General features: G+C 56.7%; 1 protein-coding gene across 1 annotated transcript in view; it reads left to right on the top strand.

The window, feature by feature from the left end:
• The window catches only part of LOC133264595 (BRD4-interacting chromatin-remodeling complex-associated protein-like), a 29456-nt gene extending 11828 nt beyond the window's left edge, over positions 1-17628 (top strand). The window contains 11 exon segments of the mRNA XM_061444425.1: positions 517-2442; positions 4075-4611; positions 6327-6339; positions 6342-6476; positions 8470-8597; positions 9999-10106; positions 13242-13300; positions 13385-13533; positions 14852-14946; positions 16224-16326; positions 16441-17628. Of these exon segments, the coding sequence (XP_061300409.1) occupies positions 517-2442; positions 4075-4611; positions 6327-6339; positions 6342-6476; positions 8470-8597; positions 9999-10106; positions 13242-13300; positions 13385-13533; positions 14852-14946; positions 16224-16326; positions 16441-17603 (4416 nt within the window). The 3' untranslated portion in view covers positions 17604-17628.
• Positions 17629-17953: the final 325 nt, after the last annotated feature.

Below are 17953 nucleotides of genomic sequence, written 5' to 3'. Positions count from 1 at the left end.
ATTTTGCTGGGAATGGGATTATTCCCTAAGGAAACAATGAGCTTCCAAGTCCTCTTTTTGGGGCTTTTCCCCCCAAATTTGGGTTATTTTGCATGAAATTCCCGAGTTTTTGGTTCCCCCTTTAATTTCTTCATTCCCAATTATGAGAAATCTTGACTTAATCATTAATTATTAATGATTAATTAATTAATAATGATTAATGGTTAATGTGGCTCTTCCCTTTATTCCTCACCCCTGCGCCGCTTCCATTCCCTTCCCCTCCGCTCGCCGCTTGGGCTGGATTCCCACCAGCTCCCGGTGGCATTCCCAACCCTGCTTCCCAAATGGGATCCCAATTTGGCTTCCTGGAGCTCTTCCATTCGCTTGGGGGGGGGGGGGGGTCTTCTTCCTATCCCCTCCCCCTCCATGAGGAAGGGGTTGGTTTCTCCTTGGATGGGAGATGCCCATTCAAGGGGTGGTGGATGCGGGTTGAAGGCATCTCCCCATGCTTGAGTTCAGCGCCGCCTTCTCTCTTAGCTCCACGTCCAGGAGGCCTCTGGGAACCACCTCAGCACGGAGCAGAACCAACCGGCGGCCAGCGTGGACCTGGACTTCTTAGAAGATGACATCTTGGGGTCCCCATCCAGCACCGGGGCCAACCTGGCCAACGCGGACCAGCCCTGCGACATCCTCCAGCAGAGCCTCCAAGAGGCCAACATCACCGAGCAGACCCTGGAAGCAGAAGCTGAGCTGGACCTGGGCTCCTTCCAGCTCCCCACCCTCCAACCCGTGGTGCAGGCGACGTCCGACGGCACCCCCCAGATCTTCTCCGGTGGGGCTGACCTCATCGGGCTGCAGCAACCCACGGTGCTCACCCACCAAGCGCTGGTGCAGCAGTCGGTGGGGGCCGACGTGGTCAACAAGGCCATCAGCGTCCAGCCCTTCCTGCAGCAGGTCGGGTTGGGGAACGTCACCATCCAACCCATCTCCAACCTTCAAGGCTTGCCCAACGGCAGCCCCAGCGGGACCTTGGGCATTGGGCCCATCCAAGTGGTGGGGCAGCAAGTGATGGCCATCAACCAGTCGGCGCAGCAGATCATCGCCAAGCAGGTCCAACCGTCCCAAGTGGCCACCATGCCCGTCGGGAGCTACATCACCCAACCAGCACCCGAGCAGCAACAGGTCACCCTGGCCTCAACGGGGGTCTCTCCTCAAGGTGCCGGTCTCGTCATCCAGAAGAACCTGCCCACGGTGGCCACCACGACGCTCAATGGCAATTCCATGTTCGGAAGCGTCGCCGGCACTCAAGGCTCCCAACCTCTCACCGTCACCTCCAACCTGAGCAGCCCTTTGGTGCAAGCCCAGAACGTCATCATCCATAGGACGCCGACCCCCATCCAACCCAAACCTGCCGGCGTCCTCCAGCAGAAGCTCTACCAGATCACCCCCAAGCCCTTTGCTTCCAACAACACCACTTTGACCATCCAGAACGAAGCCGCCCTCCAGCAGCAGAAGGCCCAACAGAACCTCACCTTCATGGCCAGCAAACCGGGGCAGAACGTGGTCCTCTCGGGCTTCCCCCAAGGCCTCCCAGCCAACGTCTTCAAGCAACCCCCACCCCAGCAGCAAGCCCTCAGCAAACCCATGAGCGTCCACTTGTTGAACCAGGGCAGCAGCATCGTCATCCCGGCCCAACACGTCCCTCAGGCCATGCTGCAGGGCCAGAACCAGTTCCTCCTCCCCGGCCAACTGGCCGGCGCCTCCACCGTGCAGCTCCCGCAGCAGCTCTCGGCTCTTCAGGCCAATATGGGCGGCCAGATCTTGACCGCTTCCCATCCTGGTGGCCAAGCCCACATCATCACGAGCCAAGGGCCCGGTGGGCAACTCTTGACCAACCAAGCGTTGCCGGCGCAGCTCCTCACCAACCAGAACATCGCCAGCCCGCTGAACCTAGGCCAGGTCTTGACGTCGCAGAGCGCCCACGGCACCGCTCACATCCTCTCGGCTCCCATCCAGCTCCAGGCTGGCCAAGTGGGCCAACCGGCCCTCTTCCAGATGCCCGTCTCCTTGGCGGGCAGCTTGAGCACCCAAAGCCAACCGGTGATCCAAGGGGTGACCTTGCCCAACCAAGTGGCCATGCTCAACGCCACCGAGAGCATGGGGCAAGCGGTGAGCATCCAACCTTCTGCTGCCACCACCAGCCAAAGCCCTGGCCTTGGGCAAGCGCAGGCAAGCACGGGCACCAACCTGTTGGCCAACACGGAGCCGGCGTCCATCCTGACGGTGCAGACCTCCCAAGCTGCTCCTCTCCAGCTCAACGTCCCGCCGGCACCTCCAAGCCAACCGCCCGTCACTTCCCAAGCCAGCCCCACGTTGGCTTCCAGCCCGGAGAAGATCATCCTGGGACAAGCAGCCCCCGGTGCCGTCATCAACCAGGACTCCATGCAGATGTTCCTGCAGCAGGTAAGGAGAAGCCGGTGGTGGTCTCCAGCTCCCGTTGACGTTTGCTTCCACCGCGGTCTCCCAACGGCGTCGTGCTCCTTGCCGTGGTGTCTTCGCCACCATCACGATGGGCTTGGAAGTGGGGCTTGAAGGCGGTGCCTTGGTTTTGGAAGGAGGAACCTCGTGGATGGGGTGGCCCTCACCCCCGTTCTCCTCCGTGTGCAGCTCAGGGTTCATCCCACCTCGTGGTTTTCCACCTCCAGGAGCGTGTTCCAAGTAGTTGGGTGGCTCTAGGGGTGATGGTGGTTGGGCCCCACCATTGGATGGGTTGGGGAGGAGGGGTCCAGTGGTGGTTGTGGGCATCTGCGTTGGGAAGGGCTTTGGGGACGTCTTGGATACCGGGTTTGATCCCTAAACTCCTCCGGTGGAAGTGCTTGAGCTATGAGAGGGAGGAATGGGATGAGAGCAGGAGCTCTCATCGGTGGTCATGGCATCTCAATGGTGGGAAGCTTCAGCTCCCCCTTTGACCTTGCTGGGGTTGCAGGAACTCTCAGCCCCCCGGAGATGTTGGGAATCATGGAATTGGTGTTGGGAAGGAGCCGGAGATCATCCAGATCCAACCCACAGGGGCACCTTCCATAGGGTTGCTCCAACCTGGCCTTGATGGCGCTGGAGCATCCAGACCTTCTCCATCCAACCCATCCCGGTGTCCCACCACCCTCATAGGGAAGAGCTTCCTTCCAAGAGCCCATCCAGTTCCTCCTCATCCCATCCCTCCATCCCGTGTCCAGAAATTCCCAGTCTCCCGGAACTGGACTTGCCCCATGGGCAGGCCCTTGCCCTTGGAATTGCTTGAGCTCCATGAGGTTCTCCTGCTCCCACCTCTCCGTGTTCCTCTGGATCCCCCTTGTCCATGGATCCCCCTTTCTCCACGGGGCCTTCCCAATGAGTGGAGTGGGAAGAGCACAGGGCTATGCCTCCAATCCCACTTTTCCCTACGTAACCAATGGAAGCTCCATGGTTTCACCAGGGTGGGAAGGAGGAAGCAGGATGCTCCCTCCACAGCTGGAATTGGATGGCACTTTTCTGCTCCATGGCGGGGGTTCACCCCTTGTGCTTCCAAAGCCCAATTCCCAGTGGAATTGGGAATTCCCAATTCCCGAGGTGGGGTCGGGAATGAGCGAGCTGCAACCGAAGCGGGGCCAAAATCCTTCCCCTTCCCATTGTCCATCCCTCCATCCCTCCCTGCCTCCATCCCTCCATGCATCCCAAGCTCCGGCTGCTCCCGCTTGCTTGCAAGACTAACCCTCAAGCTGCCGCTTTTCCTTCTCTTCCCATTCCAAAGCCTTGATCCCTCCTTCAAATCCTTCATTTTTCCATAGAAATCGGGATGTATTGATGGGGTGGGGGTGGTGGTGGGGGAGATGTTTGGAAGTGGAGCGCAATTCCTGGTGGGAATCCTGGTACATCCCTCCCTGCTTCACCCTCAAAGCAGCTGTAAAAGCTCCGGGTGATGCCGGCAGCATTCCCGAGGCTTCTGGCTGATCCCGGAGCCTTCAGGGAGCCGCTTTCAGAGCGGGAATGATCCCGATGGAGCCGGAATTCCTTCCTCAGCTCGCACTAACGTCTTCCTCTTTTCCTTCTCTGTTGCAGCAGAAGCTCCCTGGAGCATCCCCGTCCCCTTCGCTACCTCATCCTCCCCTTGGGGACACCCCGCAGCTCCCGGCTTCCCACCTCTCCCAAATCCCCTCCCGCCCTCCTTCCCAACCCCAACCCCTTTCCCGACCCCCTTCCCAACCCCAATCCCTTTCCCGGCCCCCTTCGGAGCCGCTCGCCCGGCCCTGCACCCCACAAGCCCCCTTGTACCTCATTCCCAACCAGTTATCCTCTTCCTCCTCCTCCTCCTCGCCCTTGGGGGGGGGGCAGCACCCGCTGCGGCCCCCATCCCAACCCCAAGCGGCATTCCCGGCGCCACAACCCGACGCCGAGATCCCCCATTCCCATTCCCCCCACTTCCAGCTGCAATTCCCAACCCAAAGCCAACTCAAACCCCCCGCTCCCGGCCACGCTCTGCACCTAAGCACGGAGCAGCAGAGGAGCTTCCCGATGGTCCCGAGCCAATTCCAAACCCTCCCGGCTCTTCCCAATCCCGCTCCTCAACCGAAGCCAATACTGGACAGGTTCCAGCAGGTAAATAAGCACCATCGAAGTGGGGGGTGTGGGGTTGAGGCTGGAATGTGGCCACAGACTTCCAGACATCGGGATTCTGAAGGCGAAATGGGAAGCAAAACCCCGTGCGGGATGCGGCGCGGCGCCGCTTCCTCGCCTCATTCCCGTTCTTCTTGGGGATGGTTTCCCTTGGGAGAACGTCGGGCATGCCCCATTCCCAGCCCCCTTAGGGGTGGCATTCCCATTGGGATGCTCTTGGGATCGCTCCAGACAGCAGAGCCTCACTAATGGAAGTGGGGGGCGGGGGGGACAGGACTGTTTGCCTGTGGGGTACCAGGAATTAACTGGATCCGGGGGGGATTATTTGCTATTCCCAACGCTGGGAATGCCAGGGACAGCACCGGAGCTGCTTTTCCCGACTGGAATTTGATACCACCCCCACCTTGGATGTGGGTTTGGGAAGGGGGGGATCCTGTGCCCGGGGCTCAGTGCCAGCTTCTTGGCTTCTCCTGTTGGGAAAAGCACCGGATTGCAGTGCCAGGGGTGGATTTTGGGGTGCTTTAGGGTGGTTTATGGTGGATTTTGGGGTGGTTTATGGTGTTTATGGTGGATTTTGGGGTGGTTTATGGTGTTTATGGTGGATTTTGGGGTGGTTTATGGTGTTTATGGTGGATTTTGGGGTGGTTTATGGTGGTTTAAGGCTTTTTATGGTGGTTTATGGTGTTTCTGGTGGATTTTGGGGTGGTTTATAGAGGATTTTGGGGTGGTTTATGGTGGTTTATAGTGGATTTTGGGGTGGTTTATGGTGTTTACGGTGGATTTTGGGGTGGTTTATGGTGTTTTATGGTGGATTTTGGGGTGGTTTATGGTGTTTCTGATGTATTTTGGGGTGGTTTCTGGTGGATTTTGGGGTGGTTTATGGCTTTGTATGGTGGTTTATGGTGTTTCTGGTGGATTTTGGGGTGGTTTATAGAGGATTTTGGGGTGGTTAATGGTGGTTTAAGGCTTTTTATGGTGGTTTATGGTGTTTTGGGGTGGTTTATGGTGTTTCTGGTGTATTTTGTGGTCGTTTATGGTGTTTTGGTGGTGCTTTATTGTGTTTCTGGTGGATTTTGGTGTGGTTTATGGTGGTTTTGGGGTGTTTTATGGTGGCTTTGGGGTGCTTTTTTGTGTTTCTGGTGGATTTGCGGGTGGTTTCTGTTGGATTTTGGGGTGTTTTATGGTGGTTTTGGGGTGCTTTATTGTGTTTCTGTTGGATTTTGGGGTGTTTTATGGTGGTTTTGGTGTGCTTTATTGTGTTTCTGTTGGATTTTGGGGTGGTTTATGATGGTTTTGGCGTGCTTTATTGTGTTTCTGTTGGATTTTGGGGTGGTTTATGGTGGTTTTGGGGTGCTTTATTGTGTTTCTGTTGGATTTTGGGGTGGTTTATGATGGTTTTGGCGTGCTTTATTGTGTTTCTGTTGGATTTTGGGGTGTTTTATGGTGGTTTTGGGGTGCTTTATTGTGTTTCTGTTGGATTTTGGGGTGTTTTATGGTGGTTTTGGCATGCTTTATTGTGTTTCTGTTGGATTTTGGGGTGGTTTATGATGGTTTTGGCATGCTTTATTGTGTTTCTGTTGGATTTTGGGGTGTTTCATGGTGGTTTTGGGGTGCTTTACGGTGTTTCTGTTGTATTTGGGGTTGTTTTATGGTGTTTTTGGGGTGCTTTACGGTATTTATGGCCTCTCCCCCCACAGGGCATCATCCTGCAGCGAAGCAGCCCCCGGCCAGCCAGGCCCCCACCGCGCTCGCCCCGTTCGGCACCTCGGCCCCCTCGGTGCTGGTGAGCGGCCCGGGGCAACCGGTGACGGTGACGGTGACAACCACGACCACCACGGCCACTGCAGGTGTGTGGGGGGGGTGGCACATGGGAGGGGGGGCAGGTGCATGAGGGTCCTGGTGCTCGAGGGTCCTGGACCACAAGCATCATGGTACATGAGCATCATGGTACACCAGTGTCCTGGACCATGAACATCCTGGTGCTCAAGGGTCCTGGACCACAACCATCATGGTACATGAGCATCATGGTACACCAGTGTCCTGCACCATGAGCATCCTGGTGCACAACCATCATGGTACATGAGTATCATGGTACACCAGTGTCCTGCACCATGAGCATCCTGGTGCACAAGTGTTCTGGACCACAAGCATCATGGTACATGAGCATCATGGTACACCAGTGTCCTGCACCATGAGCATCCTGGTGCACAACCATCATGGTACATGAGTATCATGGTACACCAGTGTCCTGCACCATGAGCATCCTGGTGCACAAGTGTTCTGGACCACAAGCATCATGGTACATGAGCATCATGGTACACCAGTGTCCTGCACCATGAGCATCCTGGTGCACAACCATCATGGTACATGAGCATCATGGTACACCAGTGTCCTGCACCATGAGCATCCTGGTGCACAACCATCATGGTACATGAGCATCATGGTACACCAGTGTCCTGCACCATGAGCATCCTGTTTCTCGAGGGTCCTGGACCACAAGCATCATGGTCCATGAGTATTATGGTCCACAAGCATCCTGGTGCACAAGCATCCTGATGCACGAGCATCCTGGTGCACGAGCATCCTGGACCATGAGCATCATGGCACAAGTGTCCTGGACCACAAGCATCATGGTCCATGAGTATTATGGTCCACAAGCATCCTGGTGCATGAGCATCCTGGATCATGAGCATCCCAGTGCACAAGCATCATGGTCCATGAGTATTATGGTCCACAAGCATCATGGCCCATGAGTATTATGGTCCACAAGCATCCTGGTGCATGAGCATCCTGGACCATGAGCATCCCAGTGCACAAGTGTCCTGGACCACAAGCATCATGGTCCATGAGTATTATGGTCCTGGACCATGAGCATCCCGGTGCGTGAGCATCCTGCACCACGAGCGTCGCATCCCCTTTATGTTGGGGCTTGAAGCGATGCAAGCAAGGGAGCTGGGATGGGATCCATCGGGATGGAGCCATTGGGATGGGATCCATTGGGATGGATCCATCGGTCTGGGCTCCATTGGGATGGATCCATCGGGATGGGCTCCATTAGGATGGATCCATCAGTCTGGGCTCCATTGGGATGGGCTCCATTGGGATGGGATCCATTGGGATGGGATCCATTGGGATGGATCCATCGGCATGGGCTCCATTGGGATGGATCCATCAGGATGGATCCATTGGGATGGGATCCATTGGGATGGGCTCCATCGGGATGGATCTATCGAGATGGGCTCCATCGGGATGGATGCATTGGGATGGGCTCCATCGGGATGGATCCATTGGCATGGGATCCATTGGGACGGACTCCATCGGGATGGATCCATCAGGATGGATCCATTGGGATGGGATCCATTGGGATGGGCTCCATCGGGATGGGATCCATCGAGATGGGCTCCATCGGGATGGATCCATTGGCATGGGATCCATTGGGACGGGCTCCATCGGGATGGATCCATTAGGATGGATCCATTGGGATGGGATCCATTGGGATGGGCTCCATTGGGATAACGGGGAAAGCCTTGGGATAATGTGGGAAAGCTTGGAATAACGTGGGGGACATCGGATCGGATCCATCAGGAGGATCCTTGCGGATGGACTCCATAGGATGCGGCCTCCCCTCGGGATCGGATCCAGGATGGATCCATCGGGATGGATCCTTTGGGATGGGATCCATTGGGATGGGCTCCATCGGGATGGATCCATTGGGATGGGCTCCATCGGGATGGGCTCCATCAGGATGGATCCATCGGGATGGGATCCATTGGGATGGGATCCTGATCCTTCCTTCTCCTGCCGGAACGTGAACCCCTCCTCTTGCTTTCCCTGCGCCAGGAATCACGGCCCCGGCGCCTGCCGAGAGCAAAACCTTTGCCAGTGTTTCCACCGCGATTCCCGCTGGGAAAGGGGCCGTGGCCCAGGGAAAGCCGGGAACGCCGCTCGCCATCCAGCAGCCAGGGCAGGTGAGGGAACCGTGTCCATGGCTTTTCACTGCGTTTCCGGGGTCTCCCGCATTATCCCAAGGCTTTCCCACGTTATTCCAAGGCTTTCCCACATTATCCCAAGGCTTTCCCACGTTATCCCAAGGGTTTCCCACATTATCCCAAGGGTTTCCCACATTATCCCAAGCTTTTCCCACATTATCCCAAGGGTTTCCCACATTATTCCCAGGGTTTCCCGCATTATTCCAAGGCTTTCCCATATTATTCCAAGGCTTTCCCATATTATCCCAAGGTTTTCCCACATTATCCAAAGGGTTTCCCACATTATCCCAAGGGCTTCCCACATTATCCCAAGGTTTTCCCACATTATCCCAAGGGCTTCCCGCATTATCCCAAGGGCTTCCCGCATTATCCCAGTGTCTCCCACATTATCCCAAGGGTTTCCCACATTATCCAAAGGGTTTCCCATATTATTCCAAGGTTTTCCCACGTTATCCCAAGGTTTTCCCACATTATTCCAAGGCTTTCCCACATTATTCCAAGGCTTTCCCACGTTATTCCAAGGCTTTCCCACATTATCCCAAGGCTTTCCCACGTTATTCCAAGGGTTTCCCACATTATTCCAAGGCTTTCCCACATTATTCCGAGGCTTTCCCACGTTATCCCAAGGGTTTCCCACATTATTCCAAGGGTTTCCCACATTATCCCAAGGGTTTCCCACATTATCCCAAGCTTTTCCCACATTATCCCAAGGGTTTCCCACATTATTCCCAGGGTTTCCCGCATTATTCCAAGGCTTTCCCATATTATTCCAAGGCTTTCCCATATTATCCCAAGGTTTTCCCACATTATCCAAAGGGTTTCCCACATTATCCCAAGGATTTCCCACATTATCCCAAGGTTTTCCCACATTATCCCAAGGGTTTCCCACATTGTCCAAAGGGTTTCCCGCGTTATTCCAAGGATTTCCCACATTATCCCAAGGGTTTCCCACATTATCCAAAGGGTTTCCCGCATTATCCCAAGGTTTTCCCACATTATCCCAAGGGCTTCCCGCATTATCCCAAGGGCTTCCCGCATTATCCCAAGGGCTTCCCACATTATCCCAGTGTCTCCCACATTATTCCAAGGCTTTCCCACATTATCCCAAGGGTTTCCCGCATTATCCCAAGGTTTTCCCACATTATCCCACAGGTTTCTCACATTATCCAAAGGGTTTCCCATATTATTCCAAGGTTTTCCCACGTTATCCCAAGGTTTTCCCACATTATTCCAGGGCTTGCCCACATTATCCCAGTGTCTCCCACATTATCCCAAGGTTTTCCTGCATTATCCCAAGGGTTTCCCCCATCACCCCACCCTTTCCCCCCCATAACTGCCCCCTTCCTCCCCCTCTTTCAGCCCTCCCTTCCTTCCCCACAGCCGAAGCCCGGGGTGCTCAGCCTTGGGAAGGCTCCTCTGCAGCTCCAGGTGGTCGGAAAGGGAATGCCGCAGCTCCTGCCCGCCCAGCCGCTGGTGAGCCCCCTCGCTGTCCCAGCCCCATAGCGGGCCCCCCCCCCCCCAGAGGCCCATTGGGATGGGGGGGTCTTTGCCAGCCCCCAAAGCCCTTGGCTCACCCCAAGGCATTCCCAGGGCGTTCCTGCAGTCCAAACCCTCCTCGAGCCATGGGATCCATCCCTGAATCCCTTTGCTGCCTCCACAATCCCCATCCCAATCCCCCTTCCCAATCCCCTTCCCCATCCCAATTCCCCTTCCCCATCCCAATTCCCCTTCCCCATCCCAATCCCCTTCCCCATCCCAATCCCCCTTCCCCATCCCAATCCCCTTCCCCATCCCAATCCCCCTTCCCAATCCTCTTCCCCATCCCAATCCCCCTTCCCCATCCCAATCCCCCTTCCCCGTCCCAATCTCCCTTCCCAATCCCCTTCCCCATCCCAATCCCCTTCCCCATCCCAATCCCCCCTTCCCCATCCCAATCCCCTTCCCCATCCCAATCCCCCTTCCCCAATCCCCCTTCCCCATCCCAATCCCTCTTCCCCATCCCAATCCCCTTCCCACTCCCCTTCCCATCCCAATCCCCTTCCCCATCCCAATCCCCCTTCCCAATCCCCTTCTCCATCCCAATTCCCCTTCCACATCCCAATCCCTTCCCTTCCCAATCCCCTTCCCACTCACCTTCCCATCCCAATCCCCCTTCCCAATCCCCTTCCCCATCCCAATCCCCCTTCCCATCCCCTTCCCCATCCCAATTCCCCTTCCCCATCCCAATCCCCTTCCCCATCCCATCCCCATCCCCATCCAATCCCCCTTCCCAATCCCTTCCCCATCCCAATCCCCCTTCCCCATCCCAATCCCCCTTCCCCATCCCAATCCCCTTCCCCATCCCAATCCCCCTTCCCAATCCCCTTCCCCATCCCAATCCCCTTCTCCATCCCAATTCCCCCTTCCACATCCCAATCCCCCTTCCCCGTCCCAATCCCCCTTCCCCAATCACCTTCCCCATCCCAATCCCCCTTCCCAATCCCCTTCCCAATCCCCTTCCCCATCCCAATCCCCTTCCCCATCCCAATCCCCCTCTCCCGTCCCAATCCCCCTTCCCAATCCCTTCCCCATCCCAATCCCCCTTCCCATCCCAAACTTCCCATCCCAATCCCCTTCCCCATCCCAATCCCCTTCCCCTTCCCCATCCCAATCCCCCTTCCCAATCCCCTTCCCCATCCCAATCCCCTTCCCCATCCCAATCCCCCTTCCCAATCCCCTTCCCCATCCCAATCCCCTTCCCCTTCCCCATCCCAATCCCCCTTCCCCGTCCTAATCCCCCTTCCCAATCCCTCTTCCCCATCCCAATCCCCCATCCCAATCCCTCTTCCCTATCCCAATCCCCCTTCCCCATCCCAATCCCCCTTCCCAATCCCCTTCCCCATCCCAATCCCCCTTCCCAATCCCCTTCTCCATCCCAATTCCCCTTCCCCATCCCAATCCCCCTTCCCAATCCCCTTCCCCATCCCAATCCCCCTTCCCCATCCCAATCCCCTTCTCCATCCCAATTCCCCTTCCCCATCCCAATCCCCCTTCCCAATCCCCCTTCCCCATCCCAATCCCCCTTCCCCTTCCCAATCCCCTTCCCCATCCCAATCCCCTTCCCCATCCCAATCCCCCTTCCCCATCCCAATCCCCCTTCCCAATCCCCTTCCCCATCCCAATCCCCCTTCCCCATCCCAATCCCCTTCTCCATCCCAATTCCCCTTCCCCATCCCAATCCCCCTTCCCAATCCCCCTTCCCCATCCCAATCCCCCTTCCCCTTCCCAATCCCCTTCCCCCTTCCCAATCCCCTTCCCCATCCCAATCCCCTTCCCCATCCCAATCCCCCTTCCCCTTCCCAATCCCCCTTTTCCCCATCTTTTGGAGGGGTGAATCCCATTGTGTTGACCCCCACCCCACTGAACCCCACCCAATTGAATCCCACCCCACTGAATCGCTCCCCACTGAATCCCACCCACTGAATCCCACCCCACTGAATCCCACCCCACTGAATCCCACCCCACTGAATCGCTCCCCACTGAATCCCACCCCACTGAATCCCACCCCACTGAATCCCACCCCACTGAACCCCACCCCAATGAACCCCACCCCAATGAATCCCACCCCACTGAACCCCACCCAATTGAATCCCACCCCACCCCACTGAACCCCACCCCACTGAACCCCACCCCACTGAAACCCCACCCCACTGAATCCCTCCCCACTGAATCCCACCCCACTGAATCCCACCCCAATGAATCCCACCCCACTGAACCCCACCCCACTGAACCCCACCCCACTGAACCCCACCCCAATGAATCCCACCCCACTGAACCCCACCCCACTGAATCCCACCCCACTGAACCCCACCCCACTGAACCCCACCCCAATGAATCCCTCCCCAATGAATCCCACCCCACTGAACCCCACCCCACTGAATCCCACCCCACTGAACCCCACCCCACTGAATCCCACCCCAATGAATCCCATCCCACTGAATCCCACCCCACTGAACCCCACCCCACTGAATCCCATCCCAATGAATCCCACCCCACTGAACCCCACCCCACTGAACCCCACCCCACTGAATCCCACCCCACTGAACCCCACCCCACTGAATCCCACCCCACTGAACCCCACCCCACTGAACCCCACCCCAATGAATCCCACCCCAATGAATCCCACCCCAATGAATCCCACCCCACTGAACCCCACCCCACTGAACCCCACCCCAATGAATCCCACCCCACTGAATCCCACCCCACTGAATCCCACCCCACTGAACCCCACCCCACTGAATCCCACCCCAATGAATCCCACCCCACTGAATCCCACCCCAATGAATCCCACCCCACTGAATCCCACCCCACTGAACCCCACCCCACTGAACCCCACCCCAATGAATCCCACCCCAATGAATCCCACCCCACTGAACCCCACCCCACTGAATCCCACCCCACTGAATCCCACCCCACTGAACCCCACCCCACTGAATCCCACCCCACTGAATCCCATCCCGATGAATCCCACCCCACTGAACCCCACCCCACTGAATCCCACCCCACTGAATCCCACCCCACCGACCCCCCCACCCCCCCCAGCCAACCCCCCCGTCCTCATCCCATCTTTTCCCCTCCCCACAGTTCGACACCAAACTGGGCCTGAAGAAACCCCCCGCCCTCCAACCCAGCAAAGAAGCTTGGTGAGTCCCTCCCCATGGATCCCCCCATGCCCGTTCCATCTCGGGAACGCCGGGAATCCCTCCAGCTCTTCCCGTTCCTTCCAGTTTCCTGGAGCAGCTCCACAAGCACCAGGGCTCCGTGCTGCATCCCGACTACAAGGCCGCCTTCCGCTCCTTCGACGATGCCCTGCAGCGGCTCCTGCCCTACCACGTCTACCAGGGGGTGCTGCCCTCGGCCCACGACTACCGCAAGGGTAAAAGGGGGGGGAATCCATAGGGAATTCGGCCCAAATCCATAGGGATTTGCTCCTCCCACGGCTCCAGCCGTTCCCAAGGGCTTGGGGACCTGGAGTGGTTCAAGTGGATGCTTGGAGGGGGCCCAAGGGGAACCTCGGCAGCTTCTTCCTCCTCCTGCTTCTCTTTCTCCTTCCCCTTCCCCTTTCCTTTCCCCTTTCCCTTCTACTCCTCTTCCTCCCTCTCCTCCTCCTCTTTCCCCTTCCCCTTTCCCTTCCACTTCCCTTCCCTTTTCCTTCCCTTCCCCTTTTCTTTCCCTTTCCCCTTCCCCTTTCCCTTCCCTTTCTCCTTCCCTTTCCCTTCCCCTTCCCCTTCCTTTCCCCTTCCCTTTCCCCTTCCTTTCCTCTTCCCTTCCCCTTTTCTTTCCCTTCCCCTTCTTCTCTTCCTCCTCCTTTTCCTCCTCCCCCTCCTTCCCCTTTCCCTTCCCCTTCCCTTCCCCTTCCCCTTCCCATCCCATTCCCCTCCCTTCCCCTTCCCATTCCCCTTCCCTTTCCCATTCCATTCCCCTTCCCCGTCCCATTCCCCTTTCCCCTTCCCCTTTCCCTTCCCTTTCTCCTTCCCTTTCCCTTCCCCTTCCCCTTCCTTTCCCCTTCCCTTTCCCCTTCCTTTCTCTTCCCTTCCCCTTTTCTTTCTCTTCCCCTTCTTCTCTTCCTCCTCCTTTTCCTCCTCCCCCTCCTTCCCCTTTCCCTTCCCCTTCCCTTCCCCTTCCCCTTCCCATCCCATTCCCCTCCCTTCCCCTTCCCATTCCCCTCCCTTCCCATTCCATTCCCCTTCCCGTCCCATTCTCCTTTCCCCTTCCCTTTCCCTTCCTTTCTCCTTCCCTTTCCCTTCCCCTTCCCTTCCCCTTCCTTTCCCCTTCCCTTTCCCCTTCCTTTCCCCTTCCCTTCCCCTTTCCCTTCCCCTTCTTCTCTTCCTCCCTCCCCCTCCTTCCCCTTTCCCTCCCCTTCCCTTCCCCTTCCCTTCCCCTTCCCTTCCCCTTCCCTTCCTCTTTTCCTTCCCCTTTCCCCTTTTCCCTTCTACTCCTCTTCCTCCTCCTCTTTCCCCTTTCCCTTCCCCTTCCCTTCCCCTTCCCTTCCCCTTTCCCCTTCCTTTCCCTTCCCCTTTCCCCTTCCTTCCCCTTCCCCTTTTCTTTCCCTTTCTCTTTCCCTTCCCCTTCTTCTCTTCTTCCTTTCCCTTCTCCTTTCCCTTCTCTTCCTCCTTCCCCCCCCCCATGGTAGCGCCATAGGGCAGCAGTGGGGTGGGCGCGGGTGCTCAGCGCTCTGCCCCTTGTGCCCGCAGTGGACGAGGAGTTCGAGGTGGTCTCCACGCAGCTGCTCAAGCGCACCCAGGCCATGCTCAACAAGTACCGGCTGCTGCTGCTCGAGGAGTCCCGGGTGAGTCCCCGCCGCGGCATTCCCGGTGTCCCCCCCCCGGCCCCGGATCCATGGGGAGCGCCGTGGGGCGGCCGGGCCGTGTGGGGTGGGTGCAAGCGCTGCTGCTCCCGCGCCTCTTCCGCCTTCCCACTGGCTCCTTTTGCTCCTCTGGTTCCTCTCCCTCCTCCGTTTGCTCTTATCCTTATCCTTATCCTTCCCCTTATCCTTATCCTTATCCTTATCCTTCCCCTTATCCTTATCCTTATCCTTATCCTAACCCTTACCCTTATCCTTATCCTTATCCTTATCCTTATCCTTATCCTTCCCCTTATCCTTATCCTTATCCTTACCCTTATCCTTATCCTTATCCTTATCCTTATCCTTACCTTTATCCTTATCCTTATCCTAACCCTTACCCTTATCCTTATCCTTACCCTTATCCTTATCCTTACCCTTATCCTTATCCTTATCCTTACCCTTATCCTTATCCTTACCCTTACCCTTACCCTTATCCTTATCCTTATCCTTACCCTTATCCTTATCCTTACCCTTATCCTTATCCTTATCCTTATCCTTATCCTTACCCTTATCCTTATCCTTATCCTAACCCTTACCCTTATCCTTATCCTTACCCTTATCCTTACCTTTACCTTATCCTTATCCTTATCCTTATCCTTATCCTTATCCTTACCCTTATCCTTATCCTTACCTTTATCCTTCTCCTTCTCCTCCTCCTCCTCCATCTCCTCTTTCTTCTCCTTCTCCTTCTCCTTATACTTTATCCTTATCCTAATCTTTATCCTTCTCCTCCTCCATCTCCTTTCTCCTTCTTCTTACCTTTATCTTTCCTTATCTTTATCCATCTCCTCTTTCTCTTTCTCCTTATTCTTATCTTTATCCTTCTCCTCCTTCTCCTCTTTCTCCTTCTTATCCTTATCCTCCATCTCCTCCTTCTTCTTATCCTTATCCTCCTTCTCCATCTCCTTTCTCCTTCTTCTCCTCTTATCCTTATCCTTATCCTTATCCTTATCCTTATCCTTATCCTTATCCTCCTTCTGCTTCTCCTTCATCTCCTTATCTTTATCCTTCTTCTCCTCTTTCTCCTTCTCCTTAACCCTTATCCTTCTCCTCCTATTCAATCTCCTTTCTCCTTCCTTATCCTCCTCCTCCATCTCCTCTTTCTCCTTCTTCTCCTTCCCTTCTCCTTCTCCTTCCCTTCTCCTTCTCCTTCTCTTTATCCTTCTCCTTAACCCTTCTCCTCCTCCTCCTCCTCCTCTTCCTCCCCGCCTCCCATGCAGAGGGTCAGCCCGTCAGCCGAGATGGTGATGATCGACCGCATGTTCATCCAGGAGGAGAAGACCACGTTGGCCCTCGACAAGCAGCTGGCCAAGGAGAAACCAGGTGGGATCCCCAATCCTTTCCCTTGGGAATGGAGGGGGCCAGGAAGGCCGCCGGGAGGCCCCAGCATTCCCAATGGGAACGGAGCTCCTGACTCTTCCCCCTTTTCCCTTCCAGACGAATACGTCTCCTCCTCTTCCTCCTCCTCCTCCTCTTCCCGCGCTCCCGGCGTTCCCTCCTCCTCTTCCTCCTCCTCCTCCTCCTCCTCCTCCTCCTCTTCCTCCTCCTCTTCCTCCACCTCGGTCTCCAGCACCACCCCGACCCCGGAGAGCCTGAAGGCCCCCCCGGTGCCCACCCCTATGGTCCACCCCACCAAACTGGTCATCAAACACAGCGGTGGCTCCCCATCGGTCACTTGGGCCAAAGCCAGCCCGGCTCCGTTGGATGGCGATGAAGACGCTCTTCCATCCCGAAGCAAACCACCCATCAAGACCTACGAAGCCCGGAGCAGGATTGGACTCAAGTTGAAGATCAAACAAGAAGCTGGCTTAAGCAAAGTGGTCCATAACACGGCGCTGGACCCCGTGCACCAACCCCCTAGCACATGTCGGGTCATCCGAGCCACCGGAGCCACCATGAACGGCTCCCTTGACCACGGAACGTCGGGAATGAGCGACAAGAAGCCTATGGTCACCTATTGCCGTTTACCCCTCCGGAAGACCTATAGGGAGAACGTGGATGCTTTCTTAGGGGAGAAAGGCCCCGATCCCGGCTCCAAAAGCACCAAAGTGGACCCCATCCCGGCCGGAAGCAACGTGAAGCCTGAGGATGGCTCCCGGAGCGTCATCACCACCTCCCATAGGAGCCGGGAGAAGCCAACGGAGAAGAGCCGCTTGGAGGAGAGCTCCAAGCTCTTGGTGCCAAGCAAGCCCGAAGACTCCACCAGTGGCCTTCTGAAGGAGCTCGCGGAGGTCGAAGAGGACTTTTACCACGGGATGATCAAACCGGAGCCTCCGGATCAAAGCGCCGGGCCGGAACTCCATTGGGAAGCGCCGTTCCCGGCGGCCAAGCGCCGGAAGTCGGAATCCTTGGAAGTGGATAACGCCAGCTTCTCCAGCGACAGCCCCCAAGACGATGCCCTCAACGAGCATCTCCAGAGCGCCATCGACAGCATCCTCAACCTCCAGCAGCATCCCGGCGCTTCCCAAAGCATCCGGACGCCTTCCTCTTCCTACAATTCCTCCTCTTCCCCTTTCTCCTCGCCCGCCCACCGCACGGACACCTTCGTCGCTGCCCCCAACCACAACGGTGGCCTTGGCGCCAGGACGTTGACCAGATAACAGAGGAAGCTCCTGCTTGGAATCCCGTTGGGAAAAAAAGGGGTTGGGAAGATGGGAATGGGGACTGAAAAAAGGGGGGAAAAGGGGGGGGTGGGGTGTGGGGTGGGGTGTGGGGGAGGGAGGGGTGTTGGGAAAAAAAAACAACTCCGGGATGGAAAACTTCGGGAATATTGGGGGGGGGGGGTTTGGGGGTGGAATTCCCGGCGCCGTGTGCTGGGGGTTGAAGCCCCCGGTTGGAATCCGGATTCCCAAGAGTGGGATTATTCCTGCTTTTCTATGGGGTGTGTTGTCATCCCCCCCCCCCCCCCCCCATAGGAAAAGAGGAGCTGGAATGGGGTGATTCCAGGGTT

Source organism: Pezoporus flaviventris, unplaced genomic scaffold, assembly GCF_033815535.1.
Source record: "Pezoporus flaviventris isolate CSIRO_AGI_PZ_B2104156 unplaced genomic scaffold, CSIRO_AGI_Pfla_v1 ptg000868l, whole genome shotgun sequence".
NCBI lineage: Eukaryota > Metazoa > Chordata > Aves > Psittaciformes > Psittacidae > Pezoporus > Pezoporus flaviventris.
This window is presented reverse-complemented; position numbering and strand designations above follow the sequence as displayed.